Source organism: Platichthys flesus, chromosome 2 (assembly GCF_949316205.1).
Source record: "Platichthys flesus chromosome 2, fPlaFle2.1, whole genome shotgun sequence".
Lineage (NCBI taxonomy): Eukaryota > Metazoa > Chordata > Actinopteri > Pleuronectiformes > Pleuronectidae > Platichthys > Platichthys flesus.
The window spans coordinates 27265924-27291032 of NC_084946.1; the positions used below are offsets into that span (position 1 = coordinate 27265924).

General features: G+C 43.0%; 1 protein-coding gene across 1 annotated transcript in view; it reads right to left on the minus strand.

The window, feature by feature from the left end:
- The window catches only part of grip2b (glutamate receptor interacting protein 2b), a 30718-nt gene extending 12476 nt beyond the window's left edge, over positions 1-18242 (minus strand). The window contains exons 1-13 of the mRNA XM_062398446.1: positions 18191-18242; positions 16973-17108; positions 16442-16587; positions 15621-15707; positions 15184-15259; positions 12225-12370; positions 11679-11826; positions 10863-11032; positions 7515-7670; positions 7202-7354; positions 6921-7107; positions 2145-2290; positions 728-808 (exon numbers count right to left, since the gene is read on the minus strand). Coding sequence (XP_062254430.1) covers positions 728-808; positions 2145-2290; positions 6921-7107; positions 7202-7354; positions 7515-7670; positions 10863-11032; positions 11679-11826; positions 12225-12370; positions 15184-15259; positions 15621-15707; positions 16442-16587; positions 16973-17108; positions 18191-18242 — 1684 coding nt within the window. The remainder of the gene's footprint in view (positions 1-727; positions 809-2144; positions 2291-6920; positions 7108-7201; positions 7355-7514; positions 7671-10862; positions 11033-11678; positions 11827-12224; positions 12371-15183; positions 15260-15620; positions 15708-16441; positions 16588-16972; positions 17109-18190) is intronic.
- Between the last annotated feature and the right edge of the window lie 6867 nt (positions 18243-25109).

Consider the following 25109-nt stretch of genomic DNA (forward strand, 5'->3'; position numbering starts at 1 on the left):
TGTAATGAGGAATCATATATCAATAATCATAGTTCCTCACTGGAAGAGGAGGCACTGCTCCGAAGATGCTCCAAGTTTAAAATGAATTCATGTTTCCAGTGACAGATTGTTGTCTTTAACACACACACACACGCTACACACAAAGAAAGACTGGAGGCTCCTTCTCCCATTTATCCAGAAAGACATTAGTGGAGTCCATGGAGCTGATGATGGGTGATCGCACCAGGCCCCGAAACCAGCAGCACCCGATCCATCCCACAGCAGTTTGATGGGTTTGTGGTCAGTGACCTGTGCAACACACTCATCGGGGGAATTTCTCTAAAGCAGACACACAATGCTCTTCTCACTGTTTCTTTCCTCTGGTTTGTTGTCAGCCTGAGAAATGTCCCAGAATCCGAGGATCACAAAGAGAGAAGTGCACAGGGTTGAATCTGCACTCTGTCGTTCTCATGGTGTGAGGCCAGTGTCACCAGCATGAGAAACACACTGGGAGAGCGTCCCCTGGTTTCTGTGCCATTTTATAAACACTGTTGATGTTTATAGGCCCTGCAGCACCGGCTACCCTGGATAATAGAAGGGTCTGCTTGTGTGTGTGTCTGCTTGTGTGTGTGTGTTTGCAGGGTGGTCTCTGACATTTAAACATTCTGCCTGCAGCTCTTAAAAACAGAATGAAGATCACATGCATTTACAATGTGTGGTTTGTGTGTCTGTATGTGTGCGTTGCTACCACTGATTGTGAGCCCCAGCTCCACGCCTCTCTTCTTCGGCAGCTTGACGTGGAAGGTGCCGCTGCTGGGCACCACAGACTCTGTAACACACACACACACACACACACACACACACACACACACACAGACACACACACGTTAAACAAGTCATTAATACAAAAAAATATACAAAAAAAGTTACTTTCATCCCGTTTAACATTTGTAATTACGACTCATTTAGCGACTTTTCTCCGACTTTACAATATTTACAAAATGTTCACATCGTCCTACTAAGTTTCTTACTGATCCATCCCAAAATAAAACTGATACAGAAACGCTGAAGACAACACAACCTTCTCTCCTTCCACCATCAGCCGGAGACTTCACTGCACATCAGAGGGATTTAACAGCAGTGTTGTTGCTTTCAGCTGAAAACGAGAGAACTCCCATCGGAGGGATTTGAAGTCTTTCAGGAGTGAGAACCTTCGTCTGGCTGCACCGACCTTCAGGCTCGTTCTCTCTCTGCTTAGAGGTCACATGCTTCTGATTTCATCACCACTTATTCCCAGCGATATATCAAATAATTAGCTGATGCAACTTTATGAAAGATGGCGTCAATTAACTGGAAGAAAATGTGATTTGTGGCTTCAGAGCCAACAGTTAAAAACAAAGTGAAAGTGAAGAGAAGAACCAGACGTCTCCTTCTTCTAGCTCTTTAAAATAAATCCCACGTTAACTTTCTGAGTCCAGGACTGATTCAACCTTCTCCTGCAGGAGGCTCCAGACCCAGTGTAACGGGTGGACACCGGACTCAGGAGAGTCCCCGGGGTAATGAAGACGAGAGGGAAGAGCTGCAGGGAAGAGCTGCACTTATCCTGTCCACCCTCCACTTCACGGACACATCAACCTCTGACCAGTTCATCCACTGGTTTAAAACCACTAAGAACTAAACTGTGTCAGGAAGAATAAACCGTTTATTTACTCTCTTTGAGAACATGTTTTAAAGCCTGATGGACGAGCGAGGCTCCTAATATGTGTCTAATACAAAATAACTTAAAACACAAATGAACATATTTTACTATTTAACTTATACAGATGTATGGTACTGTACAATAGGAATGACATCACAGTGAGGTCAGAGAAATGATGTCACATAGTGTAGTGATGCGTTTGGAACCAACACAAACTACAGCTTATCCAAATGTGCTAATCGTTTGTCGTATTCAAATATCACGGTGATTATGAATTATAATGAAATATCATTATTACAGTATTAAACACTAATACTGTCTGACTGAGGTGTGTATAATCTTTTAAGGGTCTTGACCTTCTATGTAAAGTGCCTGGAGATAATTTATAATATGATATAATATGAGCTATAATAAAGTTACACATAAAAGAAACCAGGATAAGTTAAGAAATAGTTTTTTCTCAAACCTGCGACGTCGAACTCTATCTCCAGCGACACCTTGTTGGTCAGAGCCGCGTCTCGGAGAAGCTGATTGGCTTCCTCCAGTGTCCCGTCCTCTGTGGGGATCCCGTTGATTGACAGGAGGCGGTCTCCCACCTGGAGCAGGCCACACCTACAGCAAGAGGAAACCACGGTGGTGTCAGACAGACTGGACGCTGTAACTTTACTTCATGTCCCAGTAGAACCAGTAAGATTTGACAGTTTCACATAATTTCATATCTTTCTCGAGTTCTTATCTCTGCCGTCTGCAAAATAAAACATACAATGAGCTTTCTCAATTTTATGTTTAACCCCTTATTGCCTGAAGTAATTTCCAATTATATAAAAAAAGTATTATTGGTGTTTTTGGCCTGTCATACAGATGCTAAATTAAGTGGAGATTGTTAATTTCAATATAGCATATACAATATATGGCAAATTAGCGACATTAGGCATAATGGGGCATAACCTTAATTTAACAAATTTTGGTATGTAGATTATTATAATGATGCTTTTGCTTGAAATTGATTAACAACATATGTTTTCTGTACAATCATTGCTGGTCCATCATCACAGTATTTCAAATACAGCTTAATACCTCAAAATAACTCTGCTGCACAGTCCCAAGGGGCTGGTATGTATTTTCCATTCCGACCACTAGATGATGGCAGAGTGCTTCCAATACCTTCCTTGGTATGTGTAGTATTTGCACCATTAGGCACAATCGTCACCTCTGTGGCATTAAGACTGGAATGGGGTTTGAGGCAAATTTGCGACATTCGTCCACACAGGGTTAACGATTTACACAATCTAATTGGTATTGATTATACATGGCACAGATTATTTTCACCAGGGTCAGTTACTATCACCAAAAGCTTTCAATTCTTCTTCTTTCCAACTCTGTGTGTTTTCAGTGTTTTAGCAGCCTCTTCCTTCATCCTTAGATTTCATTCTCTGGGCTTTATTGTGATAAGATTTGAGCTGATATCCCTCCAGTAGAAAAAATACATGTGGAAATAGTAAAGGTTTAGTGAAACTCTGAGGTGGGTACAAGGAGAAAACCGCCTCTCATTGTTTCAGTGTGAAGAACTGGAAGGAATCAACCCACCGACAGCAGCTCACCTGCGTGTGCGTCTCCTCTCATGTGTTCACATCCTGTCACTGTTAGTGTCGGTTCACACACGATCACCCGCAGGTCGGAAAACGCTTCCGAAGAGAAATAACAAATGGAGACGTACTAATTGTGATATCAGCGAACGTGGGACGCCTCTTGTTTCCAGACAGCTCCCAGCAGGAGGAGAGTCAGACCCCCTGCTGTGCCACGCATCACCACTGTGCTATATTTAGCTGCCTTATTTGGGATTTTGAAGATTTCTCTTCTCAAAACATCCACAGTTTGGAGCCAACAACCTCTCAGCTGCTTTACGAACCACATGAAGTCTAAACTAATCAACATTAACTTTAAAAAAACATGTTGTTATGCTTCTCAGTGTCCGTTTGTTGATTTGTTGGGTCTGAACACTGAGTCCATTTCTTCACCAAGGCCAAACAATCGTTCCCATTTCAACACACAGGTCTGTTTCTCATGGTTTGTTATAACACAGAGTTACAGGAAGTGATCAAATGTCCTGGATCAGCAGAATAGAATTGCATCTGAACCATAATCCCTTCTGTGAAGCTTTGTCCTTCCTGTTCTTCTATTGATTTCATTCTGACTGATAAAATCCCTCAAACCCATAAAAACACAATAATAATACTCCCACTACTACTACTACTAATAATCATAATAACCATAACACATCTTCATAATGTTGAAAGATCTCAGGTGCTTACTGACATGTTTCTGAGTTTTCATTGATCCTAAATTTAACTATAGAAAATATAGAGACATGTGTATAATAGAAAGATGGCGCTGCGACCGGCTGCCACGGTGTGTTGATGCGCACTTCTTTGTTTGTTTTTAGTATTTAATTATTGTTGTCATATTGTTCGAGATTGTTGTTTTTAATTTGATGTTTGTAAAGTGCACAAACCACACCAAGGCAATTTCCTGTATGTGCAAATATACATGGCAATAAAAAGAATTCTGATTCTGATTCTGATTCTGATAATAAGGCAGTGGTTTCATTGCAGGTCATGTGTTCACTACCCTGGGGTTGTAGAGATGTTTGTGTCTCATATATAAACAATTGACCTGATAGACTCAGGTCCGACTCTAAAGGTTGGTGCAGATCAAAGAGCTTCACGTTTAACTGATGAGCCGAAAATTCTAGAAAACAAATGGTGAAACGCTGACGATGACAAAAAGAAGAGTAAAGCAGATGTTGAAGGTTATAACAGCTGTGAATAATTAGAGAAAAGGGATAAAAACATGTGATGATAATCATATGAGCAGTCAGGATGTGGGCGGGGGAGGGGGGGGGGTTCCTGCACTCACCGAGGGACACACACTGTAAACTTTGTGGAGCGTCACTTACAGCTGGTGCTTAGTCGATAATGTGTTTGTGTAAACTCGGCAGTAAAAGTGAAACGTCAGGCGTCGCTTGTTTCAGGAGATCTCCATCGTCCCTCAGCTGTTTGGTTCATATCTGTTCTCTGCTCTGCTTCTGTCCTCGTGCTGTAGAGACTGAGAGGTATTGATACTCAACCTCCTATTTCAATCACACTTCATATTGTCAGTCATAAAATTTTTAGTGCGTTGCTCACAGGCTAATGATAGAAATAGAGGATGATGTTGTAAAGGCATGTCACTTAATACTGGTGAATTTAAACCATCTAAACTCACTCAGTTCTGTTTGAGGACGTTGTCTCAGGTCAATGTTTGAATCGAGCTTCATGTGTTTGTTCCATAGTTTCATTTGAACTGGTTAGTTCTGGTTTCACATTGTAATTCAGGGACGAAGGATTTCCTCTGACACATGAACGTCTACTCACACCTGACACGGATTGGTTTACAGACAGCGTGCGGCTAATAAGGGCGTGTCATCAATATGGCCTCTGTATGTACAAACAGATTTTTATTAAAGTGCATTCAAAAAAAGGAGAAAATTTAAGAATCAGTTTAATGTTTTTCTTTAGTTTTTACTGTAATATTTATAGTAATACTACCTGTAAAAAGTTAAACGAATGTTCTCTTCTTTCAAATACATTGACGCAGGTGAAGACTCAAACTAAACCTGCAGCAGCAGCTTCTTCTTCTTCTTCTTCTTCTTCTTGAATTGTCTAATGCTGTCTCTACATCCTGTGATTGGTGCAAAAGTCCAAACTCTCCTAAAAAGTTTTCACTTTGCAATCAAACCAAACCACGGTTCAGTTTGATCCGGACCCAGAACGCCTCTTCCGGTCGGACTGGTCTTTACGTACCGACTGAACTGAAAACTCTGACAGTCTGAACCAAACAAGGTGTGAACGTGTCCTTAGTCTCATCTCACTGCATCGTTTCATTACCAGACAAATACAGGAACTAAATAAACCTTTCCTTGTGTTTCTGTAGGAGGAACTTTATTCATCCGTATTCACTCAACCTCAAATCAAATGAATTATCCCAACAAATACAAAACATAACTACTTGTAAAGCCAAATTCAACAGATGAGGTCAGACTCGTGAATAATAAACTGTTCAAACTATAAAAGATCATATTTGCAGAGAGGCTTCCTGACGCACTAATGCAGGATAATTACAGATAAGAGCCGGCCGCCGCTGCACAGGACTTAAAGATGGATTTACAGACGATAAGCTGGAGTTAAAGATAATTCATGGTTTGTTTGGATTCACCCCGACAGGCACAGAGGACGGCTCTTATCGATCTGTGTGACGTGGGCGAGGGGAAGCAGCTAATTAGTGTTGTGAGCGTGGGCACTAATGGAGAGAGGGAGGCCTCGGGTGCAGACACACACTCTGCACGTAGAGAAGCTGTTAATACCATGACAACGCTGATCTGTAAACACACACACTCATATATATATATATAGACACACAACACTGAGAATTAATATGGAGGAACATTGAAGAACAAACAGCGGATTGGGAACACACACACACACACACAAACACACTCACACAGATGGATATTTAGTAAATCACCTCCCACACTCTTGTGAATTAAATGCTTCAATATGTTTAAACACCCGCACACAACACACAACACACACACAACGCCACCATCAGTCTCTCACAAACACACAAGCCCACACATTCAAACAAAAACACAAACACACAAACACACACACTCACACATACAAAGGAAAAGCTAAGTATAGCAACATAAAAATGTCTCCTCATAAAAAACACACAAAGCCACTAGAAAAGTTGAACAACTACATCTGTATCACACAGGTTCCACAACCTGGGGTTTTGGTGCTACAATAACTATAATTGTTACATCGAAATCAAATCTTCATATAACTGAAATAATAAACTGCAAACAAAAGATTTATTTTCTGTCCCATGTTTTATAATTAAATCGGCCCTCGTATGCTCTCTCGGGATGAAAGCCACGATTTTTATTAAAAGATTAAAAATAAAGATTTTTCAGGTCAAACTAAAAAAAAATAAGAATGTTTTATTAAATATTACCAGATCCAAATGAAACATGGCCGAGCAACAGGCGGATCCTTCTTGGGCTAATTAACATGGGAGCTAACGATGCAGCGCTAAGGGCCCCTCCGTGGATCAGACCACATGAAGTTAGACCTCTGAAGGAAGCAGCCCCTGAACCAGCTTGTGTGTGTCTGTGTGTGTGTGTGTGTGTGTGTGTGCTCACCTCTCTGCAGAGCTGTCGGGCTCGATGAATCGGATGAGCGGGGGTGCAGACAGTGTTTCAGTGGCGAATATCCCCCCCTGCAGCTGGACACCGAAGCCGTTGAGCGGGTCGCCCATTAAAACCACCTCGCTGGTCTCCACGTGGACAACCTGCCCCCCCGGACCCACCGAGCTGGACGCCAGGGACACTGAACACACACACACAGGGACACACTTGTGTGAGTTTTGACGGTTTGAGGATCAGTTTCCCTGCTGGTGGACAGACAGCTGAGAGGACCTTACAGGAGCTCTTGTGCTCTTTCTTCCTCTGCCGGCGTTTGAGCAGCGAGTTGCGTGGACTCATGGGAACCGTGGGCCGGGGCAAGGTGCTGGAGCTCTGGCTGCTCGGGCCGGACGTGGTCGTAGAGCCGGGAGAGAAACTGGCAGATACCAGAGCTGCAGAGAAGAGAGAGGTGATGTCCAAATATACCCATAATGCATTGCATGGGAAAAGGGACAGGGACTGAAGAACTCATTAAAATAGAGACAAGGACAAAGAGGTGGGAGGGAAAGTAAACAATCACATACATGTTCAAAATAAGAAGCGTGCTCTTACATTTGCAGTAGTCGAGGCTGTTGATGGTGTTATTGTTGGAGGCGGTCCACGACTTGTTGAGGGTGGAGCTCGTGTTGCAGAGGGTGGAGTTTAGAGGGTGACAGTAGTTCACACAGGGGTCCCAGGAGTGGGGGTGGTCCGACTTTTGAACCTTCACTGGAACACACATGAGATTGTGTTACTGGTGAGAACACAGGGGGCCGGCGTCCATCTTCTATCAAACCATGAAACTTAACATCTGCACGTGTGATATTAAAACCTCTCAGCTGAGAAAACGTTCTGAATGTAAAGTTGTTTCAGTTTATGCGACTAACTTTGAATTCTCCTGTTCCTGAATATCCTGAAACACAAATTCTGTTTTCCTCCAGCAAATCATTTGGACTTAATTTGTTCCACTGTAAATGAATCAGAGCTTCAAAATGCTAATTCTGATTAAGAACACAGAGACGCTGGTGGAACCGTCTCCTCGGGGAAGAGCCTCGATCTGGAGACACTCCCTCTGTGAGCATCACCCGACGTTCAAGGCTGACAAACTACACAGGGTGAGAAATGTTGTTGTGTTTAAATTGTTGTATTTAATGATCGTGAGCAGAGTAGGAATGGGACGATCTATATGGACGTTTCGAAGCTGGGTCACGATAAGGAAACGCTTATTCAAGGCTCTTACTTTGAAACATGAGACAGGAAGGACTAGTTATCATGCGGTATTGATCAGGGGGCAAAATGATTGTACATCTGGAAACACTGCACACACACACACACACTTATCTAAACTCTGAAGTTGATCCTAATCCTGATCTACCCCACACGTCGGCCGTCTTATATAAACTGATCTGTCGGAATGTGAAAATGTTTTCTTGTCTAACCCCCCCCCCCCCCCCCCCCACAGAGTAACAATAAAGTCGTTAAGTCCAGCGCCGCGGAGACAGATCAGCTGACAAGGAAGTGTCTGCAGTAAAACAGAGAGATGCAGAAGGATGAGATCTAATGCAGCCTCACCTGTGATCGTTTTACACACCTCACACACACACACACGGGGGGGGGGGGGGGAGTGTGTGTTCACGAAGCAACACTGATTTAAGCGGCAATAACAATGACACAAATCAAAGTGGCACACCCACATGCACACACACACACACACACACCGCAAACTCCAAATTGCAAAACCTTTAATCAGAGTGTCTATTAATAAAGCTGTGGCAAGCCGGCCACAAGGTCCGCTGCAAGGCCATCAGTTTCCTAATGAGCTGTGTTCACTACCCAACACACACACACACAGATACACATACTGTACACACACACACACACACACACACACACACACACACACACAGAGGCACACACAGACACACGGTTGCACAGTCATGATGAGGAGGGAGGAATGAATTTGGCTTCGTGGAGACAAATGAAGGAGATACGAGATGAGATTGTGACCTTTCCAGTGTGTGTGTGTGTGTCTCTCTGTGTGTCTGTGTGTGTGTGTGTGTTGCCATCGCTAACTTCAAGGACATTCTTAAAATTAACTTTTTACCACTTCAAACTAGAATAAAAGAAGAATAGAAGGGTCGGAGGGAGAAAGAAGAAGAACAGAAAAAACGTGAGACAAGAGGAGAAAGGAGGGATGTTTGAGGGGAGGAGAGGAGGAGAGGAGAGGGAGAGAGGGAGAGAGGAGGAGGTAAAAGGCCGAGAGCAGCTTCTGAGGTGTAATGACTTTAATCAAATACCATCCTGCCGTTGCCACTCTATTTCTCCACTTCTCTTTTTAACTTTCCCTCACTCCGTCCTTTTCATGCTGAGCCAAAACTGCCACCCTACACAAATTCCAAAGGAAGTGGCCCGAGGTTTCGGTCTAATTAAAGTAAAATCTAGAATTCCTCTTTATTCTCCGTCTTTTCAGCCTTTTCCTTAAATCTGTCGTTCTCATCCTCTCTTCGTTTGTCTAATTAGGTCAAAGAAAAAAGCAAAAAAAACAGAGAAATCAGTTTGTCTTACTTGTGTTAAAGGATTAATAATAGCTGCTTTATCGCAGGTCCTACACATGTGTGTGTCTCTGTGTGTGTGTGTGTGTGTGTCCTTAAGCTGTGAGGCATTAACCCTGGATAATAAAGCAGCCGTGGGCCTCAGCCTCCCTCCTGTAAATCCACTGGCTCTAATTCTCCTGCAGAGGAGAAGTCGTCGCTCGGCCGTGGGAGCAGAAAACCCGACGTCAGCTAATTAAACACCAAGTCGCCGCTGCAGCCAAAAATATTCCTCCATCAGCGTTCGGCTTCGTGAGAAGGAGCGAACAACAACATCAGGCTACGTGGGATTATCTCTCTTTTCACATGGGCGATTTAATTGGGGCAAAAGCTCCAACGTTAACCTGGTTGCCATTTTGATTTGCTCTAATTTGGGGCCATGGTTATCCAGTGTGAAAGCAGAGGACGAGGTGATGACGTGGGGATTTAAAGTGAAGCTGTTTGACCTCGAGCTCTATTGCTATGCTAATGACTGCAAGCTCTGCCAGCTGAAGGTATGAATAGCAAAGTATAAAGTGCCATTACACCAAGGCCCAATACTTGGATTCAATCAATCTGCACCAACTTACACACAGTGAGAGTTTTTAGTCCCCGGAAGGTTTCAGATCCATGAATTACTCCCTGAGAATTCAGTGGAAATGTCTGAGGTCTTGGATCTAACCCTTGATGCAGCTTCTCTGACTTCTAACAAATCCTTTCACCAAGTTTTCTCTGATCTCGGTTACTAGCAAACCAAAGACTGGGGTGAAAAAGGGATTCACTCCCTCCCTGCACAATGTTTCACGGTCAATTTGCATTAGAAGAATTTCCAATATAACGGCTGACTTTAATGTATGCTACATTATTTTAATGTAGCATACAACTGTGTCAAACACCCAGTTTATAGCCAGGGGCCGTGATGAAACCTGCACATGAACATAAAACACAAAAACAGCCCAAATGTAAAAATCAGTTATTCTCTCCAAAGCCCACGGCTGAGTAATGTACGTTTTTAAAATAAGTTTGGTGACTCACAAATTCTATTCATTTCCATGTAAGGTGCACTATAATGTTTCTGGGGGCATTTTAAAAGATAAACAGTTTCATACAATTGAAATAATCTTGTGTCTGTATGTGCATATATCAACGTTTTAGGGATTTAAAGCCACATTCTGACCTGAGTGACGTCAAGCTGAGGGAAATCTTTATGGCGTCTGTTAAATTAATGACTGAGAAGATGAGTTTACACAAACTGCATCGAGTGGGTTCAAAGAGCAGATTGAAATGTAAATGTGTCTCCACGTGACCTGCTCTGTGCAAAATGAAGGTTAACCATTTAAACTGCATCCACCTGTGTCGTGCTGTTTCCCAGCGAGCCTGGTTTGATGGGACGGGAGCACTTCCAGTTTGACCAGTTCTGTGGTGCTGGCTATGAGCTGCGTCGCCTCCAGGACGGTGCAGTGCTCTGTGGACGTCCCGTCTATGGACAGCAGGTGATCCCCAGCATGCAGCGCTCCACATCTGCAGAGGAAGAGGAAACACTTCACACGGGGGACGGACCCTGGACGTGATGGAAGCTGAGTGTGGAGACCACGTGGGGACGAGCAGGGACACGACCTGGACCTCCACAGTCCAACCGTTCAGTCCACCGAGGTCATTTCAGGGCTCGTGTATATTTTAGAGCCAGACTGAGGCTCGGGGCAAAATCCTGTCTCCTACTGTCTGCGTGAGTTACAGGCCTGAGTGTGTGTCTGTGTGTGTGTGTGTGTGTGTGTGTGTGTGTGTGTGTGTGTGAATATATACTGGGCAGAAACACCCACTCGCTGTACATCTGTAACCCAAGGACACATTACTAAGTCCTCTCTCTCTTTTTTATATTGTGTTGAGTATTTTTGTTTTTTTAAAACATTACAGTAAATGTGATTTTGAAAATTAGCAGAATAAAAGTGATGTTATAAAAAATACTTAATACTTCCATTAATACTGTATCTGATGCTTCCTGTCAGCAGATGTTCACACAGTGATAAACTTACATGATCAGTGAAAACACTTTATACAAATTATTGGTTTGGTCCAAAGAGTTTAGTCTAAACCAAATTAAGTGTATTCACATGCAGATTACATTGTGTGTGTGTTTGTGTGTGTGTGTGTGTGTGTGTGTGTTCACCTGTCCACCACGCTGCCATGCTTCACCCGGTCGATGACGATGACCTGCTTGTTCCTGTGATTGGCCGACGTCAGCGTGATTCCCAGAGTTGCTCCTGGCGACTTCGCGATCTCCACTAACAGCGGCCCGGAGGCGTTCGTCACCGTGTCTGGAGAAAGAAAAGAAAAACAATAAGATTTAAACATTTAGCTGATTTTTTATATTTTGCTGGGAGATGAGGCTCATGTGCAGATTCGGTGATTTCAGTGCAGCAGTGGAGCTGGAGGCCGTCGGCCCTTCAGAGGATAAATCACCTGATGACCACAGATTTTCAACATTGGATTGTGGGAGAGTTAAATTGAACCGATTTCTCCAGAAGAAAGTCCGAGCTGAGCCGGAGGCGCAGGGAAATGTCAACACAACAACTAAACAACCCCTTTTTCAAATGTCAGTGGCATTTTAGAAAAGTCTAAAAGCTTCTACCCCTGAGCTTTGTGTGCTTGTATGTGTGTGAGTGTGTGTGTGTGTGTGTGTGTGTGTGTGTGTGTGTGCAGTGCAGCCTCTCACCCATGATGGTGACGTCGTACTCTATCTGGAACAGGGCTTCCTGGCCGCACTGGGCCAACACGGTGAGGGCGTCGCTGTGGTTGGCGTTGTGCAGTGGGACGCCGTCCACACTGAGGAGACGATCCCCGGGACGCAACGTGCTCTCTCTGGAAATACACACACACAGACACACAGACAGACACACACACACAAACACACGTACAACAGAGTGATGAACTTCAAAGACCATAGAAGATAATTCACAGTCAAAGAAACCCCCCAGCAAGGAAATCAACCATTATTCTCCTTCAGTCACTAAGTTCAAGTTAACAAATATTCCTTATTTGTATAGCTTGGTTCGGTCCATTGCTGCAAGAAGGTTTCCTTTCCTTCCTAACTCCTCTCTTCAATCCTCAAAGCGTATTCTACCCTTTGTTTTCCATCTTTCTTCTACTTCTCACCTCCTCTACCGTCCATCGATCTGAACTCATCATCCTCTCGTCTCTCCTCCTCTCATCTGCAGCTTCCTTTCACCTCAGGTACAGACGGAGTTCACATCACAGGTGAAGCTGCTGCTGCTTCCCAATGTTAAAACTCCTGAGATGGAACCATGGATGTGTTATATTTATTATTTATCTCTTCATTTCATGTGATCTAGTGTTGTTTAAATTTGGTTAATTTACCCTTTTCTGACAAAAACCCATTCACAGCCTGGATATGTGATATTTAGGAGCCTCTCCGTGCTGTAGCTTATTTAAAGATATCATTTATTTTATCTAAAAAGTGGGAATGTATAACTCGTTCATGCAGAAGCCTGCGTTAGACAGCTGATGGATGCTTTATGCCTGATGCCAGGGTGTGAGTAACGCCAAGCTGTCATCCAACCAGCCAGAAGATGTAAAGTAAGACGCTAATAGCCTTGAAGCTTTTTAACAACACGATGCAAACTAAGCCTGGTATCTCCAAAAGGAAGTTTCACTGAAAAAAGTTTGTGAGCTGCAACTTTTGAAGCCATTCTGTGCGGCGCTATCTTGGATTTTGAAGCCAGAAGTAACCCTATGTGGAAAAGCAAGGGGGTGGAGCCTGACTGAGAGCGTGGGACACTCCCCCCACACATGGCCACGCCCCCACAATGCATATGAACAAGACTTGAATCTCGAGATTGAGACATTAAACTTTCTCACAGACTTCTTCACTTTCTAGACACATAAAATACATTTTTATATACAGTCTATGCATTTGACCAGATTCCACACGAACCAGATCATTATTAGATAAGATGAGATGAGTTAATACAGATAATCTCTCCCAGTATCATCAAGGCTCAGCTCCAGCTCCTCATTTAAAGATCCAGCTCTCCACCCACAGACCGTTTAAAGGTCATCTTTCGGTTTGCCCCTCTTCAACCTGCTCCCTCTCGCAATCCCAGTGAAGCAGTTTGATTCCGATCCTGCGATGAAAAAAAAGCGGCGCTCTCTCGCTGTTATTTTAACTCTCAGTTGGTTTAATGCTCAAAACGTTGGCTCCCCTGGGACTGTGTGGTTCTATGGATTAAGATTTTTCTTTCCAATTGGGAGATGAATGGAACATAAAGCAGCGTGAACATCTCATTCGCTTCCCCTGGACTGACCCACATTCTCAGGATGAATTTATTTAAAACGGTGTTGGATGAGCTTCAGGGGGAAATAACTCAATAGTAAGAAATAATTTAATCTCGGTCTCGCCCCAGTCCTTCAATTTAAATGTGAACCTGAGGAGATTTACTCCGTCTGTGCTGTTGGAATGTGCTTAAAATAATGAAAATGCACTTTGTTTGAGCTCATTTCTTGCACATTTGTAGGTAAATACATTTTTGATTGACTAATCAGGGCACATTTAATGTTTAAACTATTTTTAGAAGCTGTGGGATGAATTTTACAGTGAAACAGTTTCTTCCTCTGATTCTCTGACGGTGCACAGAGCTGCCACGAGAGTATAAATAGCTTCTCTTAGTTCTAAAGTTAAACATCAACTGATTGAAGCCGCTAAGTGATCAGACCTGTCGAAGCCGGAGCCACAGGAACAACTGCAGCAGCTGAAAATGAGAATTTCAGATGAGAAAGAGGTTTGTAAAGTTAATGCACATGGATGAGAAACAAAGGAAATATCTGAGTTAATGATTATTTCACCTCAAGAGCAGCTTCAGTGTGAGTTGATCCACAATATGTCTTTTATTGATAATGTCATGCTGTCAGGCAAAGAACTATCAAACCTCTTTTTAAGAACTAAACATAGTTTTATTTGTGTTTTTAATCTGAATTCCAACATCACCGTTCATTTTGTTGTGTTTTATAAGACACATTTTTATTTCTTCTTAACCCAGAAGGTCTTTGTTTCTGCAGATGAAACTCTTTTCTCTAAATAAATCTTTTACAGATTTTACTCCAGAATAATAGGACATTTAAAAGTCATTGTTTCCTTTGCAGGAGAATATCTTATTTTGTTTTTCCATTGTAAACAGGATGAATATGTATAAATTCCCGCTTTGAATCCACAAAAGGTTGAATCACCGTCGCATTGCATCATTTAAACCGCCTGACATCTGACATTTATATGGAAACATTCTGGATTATTGCCTGGACATGAAGGCCGAGACAGACACACGACGACAACATGAGACGGGATCTGAGGTGATTCATGCCGCTGCAGCTCTGACTAACACACAACTGTAAGACACCAGTGACAGTCACAGGGAATGACACTGTTATCCTTAGGCTTTATCCCCCCCCCCCCGACTGCAGCCGACTGAGCTGTGTGTCCGTGTCAACTCGACGGAGGCCTGTGTTCATCGGGCTTTTATTTTTACTACACATCACTTTTATTAAGGAAAACATCGTCCTTTTAAATCTTAAAAATGTCTTATTTATCTGTACACGTGTAACCATCTTTGTGGTTTTGTGCATTAATGTGCAAGTATATAAACATGTGTGGTCAGATCTACCTGTCTGCAGGGCCGCCTGGCCTCACGTAGGTGACCACCAGGGGGCGTGATCTGTGCCAGTCCTCTTGTGAACCACCTGTAGGAAGGAGATGGGAAAAGTTGACACACTCAATCTCTGAACTCACATTATTAGAAACTTCCATATCTGTCATTTAAAATTAAGAGAAACGTAATCTCACATCAACATCAGATAAATAATTCAAACCAAACAAACAGCTGAACATTCATCAGTTTGATAAGAACGACTTAAAGTGACAGAAACCATCTTAGAGAAACAAGATATTCAAACATGAATCAAACTACTTTCTCACTGTTGTCTGCTTCGTACTTTGACGCTTTTATTTTTCTGTTACTTTTACAAAGCAGAACAATCAATCAATAATATTCATACACTCCCTTCAATCATACAGGAGCTGGTTTATTTCACTGATGGTTACCTCTCATCACGAAGCCGAAGCTGTTCCCCTCTTTGTGCAAACAGATGTCGATTGTCTTTGAAATGAGCCCTGAGGAGCTGTCCGGTGCTGGGAGAGGGAGGAGAGAGAGGGAGGAGAGAGAGGGAGGAGAGAGAGGGAGGAGAGAGAGGGAGGAGAGAGAGGGAGGAGAGAGAGGGAGGAGAGAAGGGGAGAGAGAGAGAGAGAGAGAGAGGGAGGAGAGAGAGGGAGGAGAGAAGGGGAGAGAGAGAGAGAGAGAGGGAGGGAGAGAGAGAGGGAGTGAGAGAGAGGGAGGAGAGAGAGAGGAGAAAGAGGAGAGAGAGAGAGAGAGAGAGAGAGAGAGGAGAGAGAGGGAGAGAGAGAGGGAAGGAGAGAGAGAGAGGGAGAGCGAGAGAGAGAGAGAGCGAGAGAGAAGGGAAATGAGAGAAGGGGAGAGAGAGAGGGAGGAGAGAAGGGAAGAGAGAGAGAGGGAGTAGAGAAGGGGAGAGAGAGAGGGAGAGAGAGAGAGAGAGAGAGAGAGAGAAGGGAAATGAGAGAAGGGAAGAGAGAGAGGGAGGACAAGAGGATGAATATTTTCTGTTCATTCTGTTCATTTTCGTTGACTTCTAGAAGCCAATGGAGGATATACTATTTAAAATACAAATACGAGCTGCGTTACTGCAGAGATGCAGCGAAATACTCAAGTTTGAGGCATCGACCAATAAGTTGAAAGTATTATTTTTTACTGAAACAAAAACTGAAACATTACAGACACGACTGGTTTATCGTGGGGAAACTAGAACTACAGACAGGAACTGTTTCCTCCAGTGGTCACTGACACGTACCTGTAGGGGGCAGCTCATACTCCACCTCCAGCAGAACTCTCTCTCCCACGTTCTTCAACAGGCTGATGATCTCCTCGTGCCGCAGCTTGGTCAGATTGATGCCGTTCACCGACTTGATGTAGTCACCAACGTTCAGCTGGTCGCTCCTGAGCAGGAGAGGAAACACGTCAGGAAGATGTAAGTGTGAATATCAAGTGTTTTATAATCGTGTTTAACTTCCAGGAGCAGTTTGTCTCCTCCACTCCTGAGTATATCATTATATTTAAGTGATTTATTTTACTCTGAAAAACTAGGTAGTGAAAAATGAACCTCCAACCAATTCAGCCTCAGTCTACGTACATGTTTCACTGTGACCTTTGACCCCTGACATCTAATCATCTGATCTGTGGGTCTAAACTAACATTTGTGCCAAATTTAAAGACATTTCTTCAAGTTGCTCTTCAGATATCGTGTTCACAACAACAGGACCACTCTAAATATAATGCCTAATAAATAAATAATGATCTTTGGTGGTGCCTGGGGTTCAGTCACCTGGCCGCCAGCCCCCCAGGCCGTAGGTTCGATACCCGTGGCTTCCCATCCTTGTCGGTTCCTCCTGAGATGGTGAGTCCCAGTGTGCTGCCTTCTTTCTTCACCAGCTCCACCATGGTCACCCCCCGCAGAGCTTCTAACCAAAAACACACACACACATAAAGACAAATATACACACACACACACAAACAAACACAAAACAGGCGAGGGGAAGGACGAAGGACACACACAGGAAGTACAGCAGAGAGAGAAGTGGTTAGAGGCGGCCCTCTCTCCATCCTGATGCCTGGATTACAGCGAGATACCAGGAAGACAAACTGAAAGACGTGAGTCTCCGTGTGTCCTTGAGCGAGACACTGATCCTGAATCTGCTCAGTGAGGGAGAATCTGCTGAAACGACTGAAACGTAGACGTGAAGGTCAGAGAAGATAAACATCCGTTAATTAGAAGTGTGAACGACTCAGTGTTTCTCCACCTGAGAAGCTCCTGACGGGGATGAAAGGGTTAATTTAGAAATAGCCAGAAAAATGAGTAAAACTATTTTTAGGTTAAAAGGAAATGAGATCATCACAGAGACGTTTCACTCACTTAGACAATCATACAATTATATAACAGTCTTGGGGAAAGTAAAGTGGCTTGAAATATTTAAATGTCTTTGTTATTAAAAAAATTAATGCAGCACAACCAGTAAAAGTATTTTTCATTCCAGTCGTTCCTCTTCCTAGTACCCACAATGCAACTGGAGCTCAAAAAACACTATAAATAAAATCTGCATTTAAACAATCTGTTGAATAAACAAACAAATCTGAGAATCACCACATGAACACCCTTTTAAAAATGAATCCTCTGTGGGCTGTGATCACAAGGATCAGGGAACATCGGACCTCTCCGTCTACTTCAACAGGACAACACACGTCACGCACAATGCAACAAAATATTCCCACGACACTCAATTAAACCAGCGTGTGAACAGAGGCCTCGCAGCCTTTTCTATTAACTGAGGCTTCTCCTCAGACTGAGGTAAACAAGCTAATGGGTTGACTTGGGACTGATTCAAGTTCCGTTCACCTTCATCCTCCGGCTGCTTTGAAGTTAGAGTTCAGGATGAAAGTTCACCGAGACGAGTGTGTGTGTGTGTGTGTTTGTGTGCGTGTGTGTGTTTGTGCACAGATTTCACAGATCTCCACAGCTCAACCTGATCAGGGTCCACATCCATACCAAGGCTGTGAACGCCCAGCTGTGGGAAAGGGTCAACCATGACGAGGAGCATGGTGGCGGTTAGAGGAAGGTGGTTAGGTTAGAGGAAGCTATAACTTCATACAAATCAGAAAATATGTTTAATATTGCACTTTACTTATAATGACACACGTCAGATTGTATAACTTCATGAGAAGGAGAAAGGTTTTCCTCTGAAGTAGCTGAGAAACTTCAGAGAAGCTGTGATCACCATCACAGATAAAATAAAGTATTTGATCTGTTACTGAGTTATCTTTATGTTTATCTTTAGTGTTTATAAAAACAGGAGCTATTTGGGGGGGGGGGGGGGGGGGGGGTCTGGGGGGGTGCAGATAAACACTGATCTGTCATTGGTCCCAACTCCCGAGCTTTGGTTTGATGGATGGTGATTAGGTCAATCCTCCAGGCAACACTCAGGATCAGTGAGGTGCTTCACAACATACTTATCTGGTGGGTGATAAACACACGCAACGCACACACATACACACACACACACACACACACACACACACACCTTATCAGAATTGCACTCATTCATTAATTAGTCCTCGTGCTGCTCACATTTGCATAAAAGCAGCAGAGCTTTTAGAGACACGTCCTGATTCTGTGAAATACACCTGAAATGAAACCTGCACAACAAGATGCAGAGGCCACCGTGTTGGATTTCCCATGCATTTCATTAATATCACTTATTTTATAACTTTGCATTTTATTTGCTCGCTCATCCAGACACCCTGTATATAATAAAGTTATAGAGTAATTATACCTGTTGGCCTTTAATTCAATGAAAGAAACCCATAACTAACTAATTATTAACTTTTTGTAAGCAGAGAACTGTGGAGATGTCTTTTACAAGTTATAATGATCCATCATGTGGCAAAACAGCCTCTGTCTCACCTACACACATTCAGACCTTAAACACATACATGATAATAATCCATATCCAACAATTAGCAGGAAGGAAAGGGAAAACAGTGAGAAAGATGAAGAGGAAGAGGGGGATTTGTTTTAGCAAAGAAAAAATAAAGAAATGAAGAAGGAGTTGGACTGAAACCCAACCAGAAGATCCATCAACACAAAACATGAAAGTGCACTGGCAGCTTTGGGGTGACAACCTTTTTAAATGGCTGCAGAATGAAACAAAAAAAATAACACAATCGAGTTCCTCGTGAAATTTGAAGACTTTTGAATAATAAACAAGAAAAGCAGCTTATTACAAGTATCCAATCACAACACACAGGAAACAGCCCTTCAGCATGAACTTGACGTGATTGACAGCTGGTTGTGAGCTTCATGGCGACATATGGCGTGTCTGACAGTTTGTGTGTGTAATCCAGACTTGTGTTTCATTCATAAACTGAGCATCTGTTCCCACTGAAGACAGAAGAAAAAGGATCTGCTCCATTTTAGTCCGATTTATGATGAGATCAAGACAAGAGGCTTCAGTGTGCTGACGGAGAATCAGCAGTTTACACTGGGTTTCATAGAGAGAGAGAGAGAGAGAGAGAGAGAGAGAGAGAGAGAGAGAGATACATAGATAAATAGATAGAGAGATAGATAGATAGATAGATAGATAGAGAGATAGAATGATCGATAGATAGATAGATAGATAGATAGATAGATAGAGAGATAGATAGATAGATAGATAGTTAGATCGATAGATAGATAGATAGATCGATAGATAGATAGATAGATAGATAGATAGATATCCATACCTGGTATACTGTGTCTTCTCGAGGCCATGGTTTGCTCCGGTCCTGATATATCCTTTGTTTTTCCATAGGGTCCGTCATCTAGAGAGAACAGAGAACATCATAAACGTCCTTTTTCTGTTTATGGATACATGTTTTTTATTGTCACAGCAACACAACACACACAGATTGTGTCGATGACGCTGCATATCAAGTGAGAGTCGGGGGGGGAAGCATCATTCATGTTATAGATATGACAATTTAGAGTCTGTAATCAGCTGAACCCACATCCAGATGTTTCTAGATCAGAAATCCCATTCAGACATGAGGGTAACAAGCAAACTCCACAAAGTGAGGCCCGAGCCAAGCCGGGATTCAAACCGGAAACCTTCTGCTCTGTGATGGCCCAGAATTCCCCGTCGCTTCTTCTCTTTTCCTGACAAGTAAGAAATTTGTACTAAAATGAAAACCGCCCTCGTACATAATCCACTTAGCTCGATCACAAGTGCAGTTGCACCCACGTTGTATTTACACCCTTTATAAGTCGATTACACGTAAGGGAGATTTTCCAGGTACAGTGCCGACACAGTCAGTCGGTGGGATACCGTTCTGTGGTGAGGACATTTGTTGAAGAAGTAAGCCTTCAACAAACGGTGAAGCAGGGCGGGGGGAGGGAGGGGGGGGGGGGGTGACAGAGGGGAACAGATGTCGGGTTTTAAAGACGTTTCCTTCAGAGACCTGTTGGGATTTTATTGCTTGATAAAGATGGAAACTCTGCTCTGTTCACATCCCGCCAGGTTTCTATACCTGGAGTCACGAGGAAGTCGTCAGCTTGATCACTAACCAACCAACGGACCAAGCAGTAGATGAACCAAGTGACCAACAAAGAAACCAACAACACAACTCACCAAAGAACCAACCAACAACACAACTCACCAAAGAACCAATCAAAAACACAACCAATCAATTAACTAATGGACCAAGTCAGAAGAGACTGAATATGACAACATGGAGGATCCCCAAAGGAGAAAAAGGAAAACATCCGGATGTCCACTCGGTGCCTGGCTGTAGTACAGATCATATAACCCCATCTCCTCCATGTTACTGGATGGGTCATGCACCAAACTAAAAAAGTGAAAGACACCAACTTCCGATCTGTCGAACCAGTAACCATCCCATCATCGCTGTGCAGACTGTGGTTCCAGTTGACATTACTACTACTTTCCCAGTTTGTTCTCAATGAGTCACATTAGTTTTCTTCGAAACTCCGATGTACGTAGTCGTCCATGATTTTAATATGATTTTCAGTATTTTGCTCAGCCAGTCTCTTTGACTCGGTTTGACAGCAGCTGCGACAGCGAGGCTGAAGCTGTTGTTCTTGTTGTGGCTCTGGGGGGGGGGGGGGGGGGGGAATGTGTCCTACTTTACAACCTCTGCTCCCTCACAGGGGTGGGCTGAGTTAACAATTCATTAGCTCGTTCCCAACTCCTGACACACCCGACTCCAGAAGGGTCATTAAGTTGCATAATAACAAGGAACAATTACACTGCAGCTTAAAACACCAACGTGTCTGAGAAGCTTCCTGAGGAAATGTGTGTTTAATGATTCTCAGCACCTGCAGCAACATTTTAAACCAGCTTACTATCGACTATATTTTAAAGTCCTGCAAATTACTTCTCCTGCTTTTGAATCTTGTTTAAATTACTTTCACACTCTGATCCACAGCACAGCCTTCAAGTCTGAGTAACTGCAGGGGTTAGTTTGTGTGTTCTCAAGCTGCTCACGTGTCAGGAGACTCTCACTGAGCTGAACCTGAGGATTTATTGCTCCGTATTTTAATTGTAATTGCAAACGACATGACATTTAGGTCATATGTGCAGTGAATGTGTTTCAGATGCAGTGGATTATGAGTCGGGGGGGACTAATCATGCTCTGAACCACACGTTGTACATAAAGCTGAATTGAATATTCCGCCAGTCTACACGGCATTGATCAGGGGATCAAGCTATTACACAAAGTCAGTCTCAGCTGTCAATCAAACGATGACTTGGAAATGTCATTTTCCATCTTCCAACAACTTATTTCTCTGTGATCTATATTCCTACTGTTCAACAAGAGTCTTTCCATTCCAACCATATATATATATATTATACATCATCATATCATATAAAGCTTAAAACATCTTTTAAACACGCACCAGTTCCCCACTGGATCACTCCTCTTCCCCCGGTGAAGAGGAGGCCGCTGTTGATCTTCACAGAGGTGTAATAAGTTTAATAATTCACAAGTTGTGAATTCAGTTTTGCTTGAAACCACTTTGGCTGACTGCCTCCTGCTGAGGGGACGTCACAGACACAACAGACCCCCGGAGGCTGCTCATCAACACCCCCCCCCCCCCCCCAAACACAGAAACACACACAACACAAACACATGCACACAAACCAACACGTGCACAAGCCTCGAGCTGCAGAGAATGATGCATATACACAAACTGGTTTAGTCCACCTGCAAATACACAGAATACTACAAATGCCAGTCCCCCCCCCCCACAAGCATGTTAAGGCAACTTGACCTCCTCTCTCACTCTCTCTCTCTCTCTCTCTCTCTCTCTCTCTCTGCTGAGCTTTCAGCAGCTGCAGACGTGTTTGTCACAACAGGCCCTATGGAGAATAACACATGATCTGCTCGCACTAATATTCTTTCACACACATCGGCTCCACTCTGACACGTTTTCCTTTTAAAGACTCATTTTCCGCGGCAGCTCTGATAAATTAACCTCTCCTGGTGAATAATTTGAATGCGATTAGGCTAATGACTGCTGGCGCTGTCGGCTTACTGAAGAGATGGAGCTGTAGACGAGGAGTCAGGCCAGATTCTCCTAACGACCTTAGCACGTGCGGCGCAGGTTGGACTGACGTGAAGATGGATGATCTCTGAAGAATCAGAGAGGGAACGAGAGATGATAACACGTTTTTCAAAAGGCTGAGGTAAACAACTGCAGGGTGCACCTGATAACACCTGTCAGATTCACACCCAGCCTCGTCCAGAGACACCTGCTAGGCCTGTGTTTGTGTGTGTGTGTGTGTCTGTGAGTGTGTTGGCCTGCATGAAGGAAACACTAACAGACATTTGTCTGACACAGCTTCAAGGATTCCCTCAAGCTTTTTGTTAAACCTTTAATGAGACACGCACATTCACGACCCAAATGTTGCATGTCAGAATCAGAATCAGAATCAGAATCAGAATTAGAATTAGAATCAGAATCAGAATCAGAATCAGAATCAGAATCAGAAAGTATTTATTGCCAAGTACGTTTACACCTACAAGGAATTTGCTCTGGATATTGGTGCATACAATGAACATAGAAACTTAAAAACATAAAAACACAATAAATACAACACACATAAGAAAAGCAATACAAAGAAACAATATATATTTACTCACTTTTTACTTCTTATTTACTCCCTTTCTCTAATATTTATACAAAGTAACATTTATTTAGACATAAACATATCTAAAAAAAATATATGTAATAGATAAAAGATATAAAAAATGAAGTAAAAAGAGAAATGAAAGATGAAAGATGTTGAACAGTGTCAGATTGCAATATGCAGTGTAATGCAGTATAATATAATATAATATAATGTGTTAATTTAACACATCTACCTTAGACCTAGTGCATCATATTATAGAATAACATCATATTATAGAATAACATTCCACAATAAGACTTCTTCAGGCCTAAAGACGCTGTGGAAACTCACATTCTGGAATAAAACTGACTTCATCTCTGTTGTGTAAAGTATAATTGACCAAAGAATGTCGGAACATCCCTTCAAGGTTTGTGCTTTGACTTTAGATCTGCGCATATTTCCCCGAGAATCCTCCGAAGCTGCCACTGAGTCTATTTGCACAGACACACACTGGAAACACGCACATACATATGCATCGGTTTAACTCACATTTTGCCTCAAGGTCACCGGAAAACCTACGAGACAGAGAAGAGGCTGCAGCTGAAAACACAACACCCACGAAGCACGACACAAAAGAGACACATCTACAGTATGAGCATGCTCTGACTGATACTCAGGATGATATCACATAATTACACAAACGCATTCAGACGCACAATCTCTGTTTCCCTTTATCTGTCTCTGCCTCACACAAACACACACGCTTGTTGCCGGAGGGCTCGGCTGTGCTCGCTGAGGCTGTGATGACCTTACGTTATCTGCGAGGTGGAGTGACACACACACAGCAGACACGCACACGTCGCTCCACAATACTAATAATAATACACTTTATTTGTGTAGCACCTTTCGGACAAGAAATGCAGCTCGAGGTGATTCACATCTACAGACACACAAAGCTCAAAGGGCATTTTATAGCCAAGGCACAAAAAAACAGGGTTCTTTACAGGGACACACGTGCACGCTCACACAGAGGCAGAATGCAGATGTGATGTCTCTGAATGCGACAGGGACGTGCATGTGTGGGCGGCTCCGCATTATGATCAAAGTTACACCTCACTGTGGTGAACACACACACACACACTAACACACACAGAAGAAAGTGTAGCAGGAATAAGGTTGTGACACTTTCTGTGAGCAGTGTGCGACGGCTGCGACACTTTTCAAAGTAAAGGTTCTTAAAAGTGGAGTTTATCTGTGGGTCCTCTCACAGTGGAGCTGCAGAGATCACAGCTCCGGCCTCACACTTTGGGGATTTGGTTGTTTTTAGTTGCTTTCCTTCTCTGTTGGACTTTGTTAATCATCTGATTCAAATGGACACGAAGGGGACGAGGGAAATAGACCCAATACAGAACTTGACAATGGTGAGTAATTACACAATGGCACTCAGAAGGGCCAGTTCCCCTGAAAGTCAATCAAGCTGCACCAAATTACACAAACTCATATAGATCCATGAATTCCCCCCCTTCAAAATAAGGTGTTTCTGCAAGAAAATGTATTCAGTAGATTTTGTTTAATTCTTCTAACAGTCAGACAAATGGCAATAAGTTTAAATCCCAAAAATGTAGCCTTGGTCACAGCCTCACTTTAATTAAAGTATTGATATGCAGAGGAAGTAGAAACCTACAGGGCATCAGAACAAAAGGTTAAATTCAACCTAAGAGGAAGTTCTTTAATTTAGCATCTAGAGGCCGGCCTGGATTCTGGGAGGAAATCATTGTTTGACTATTGACCCAAAGC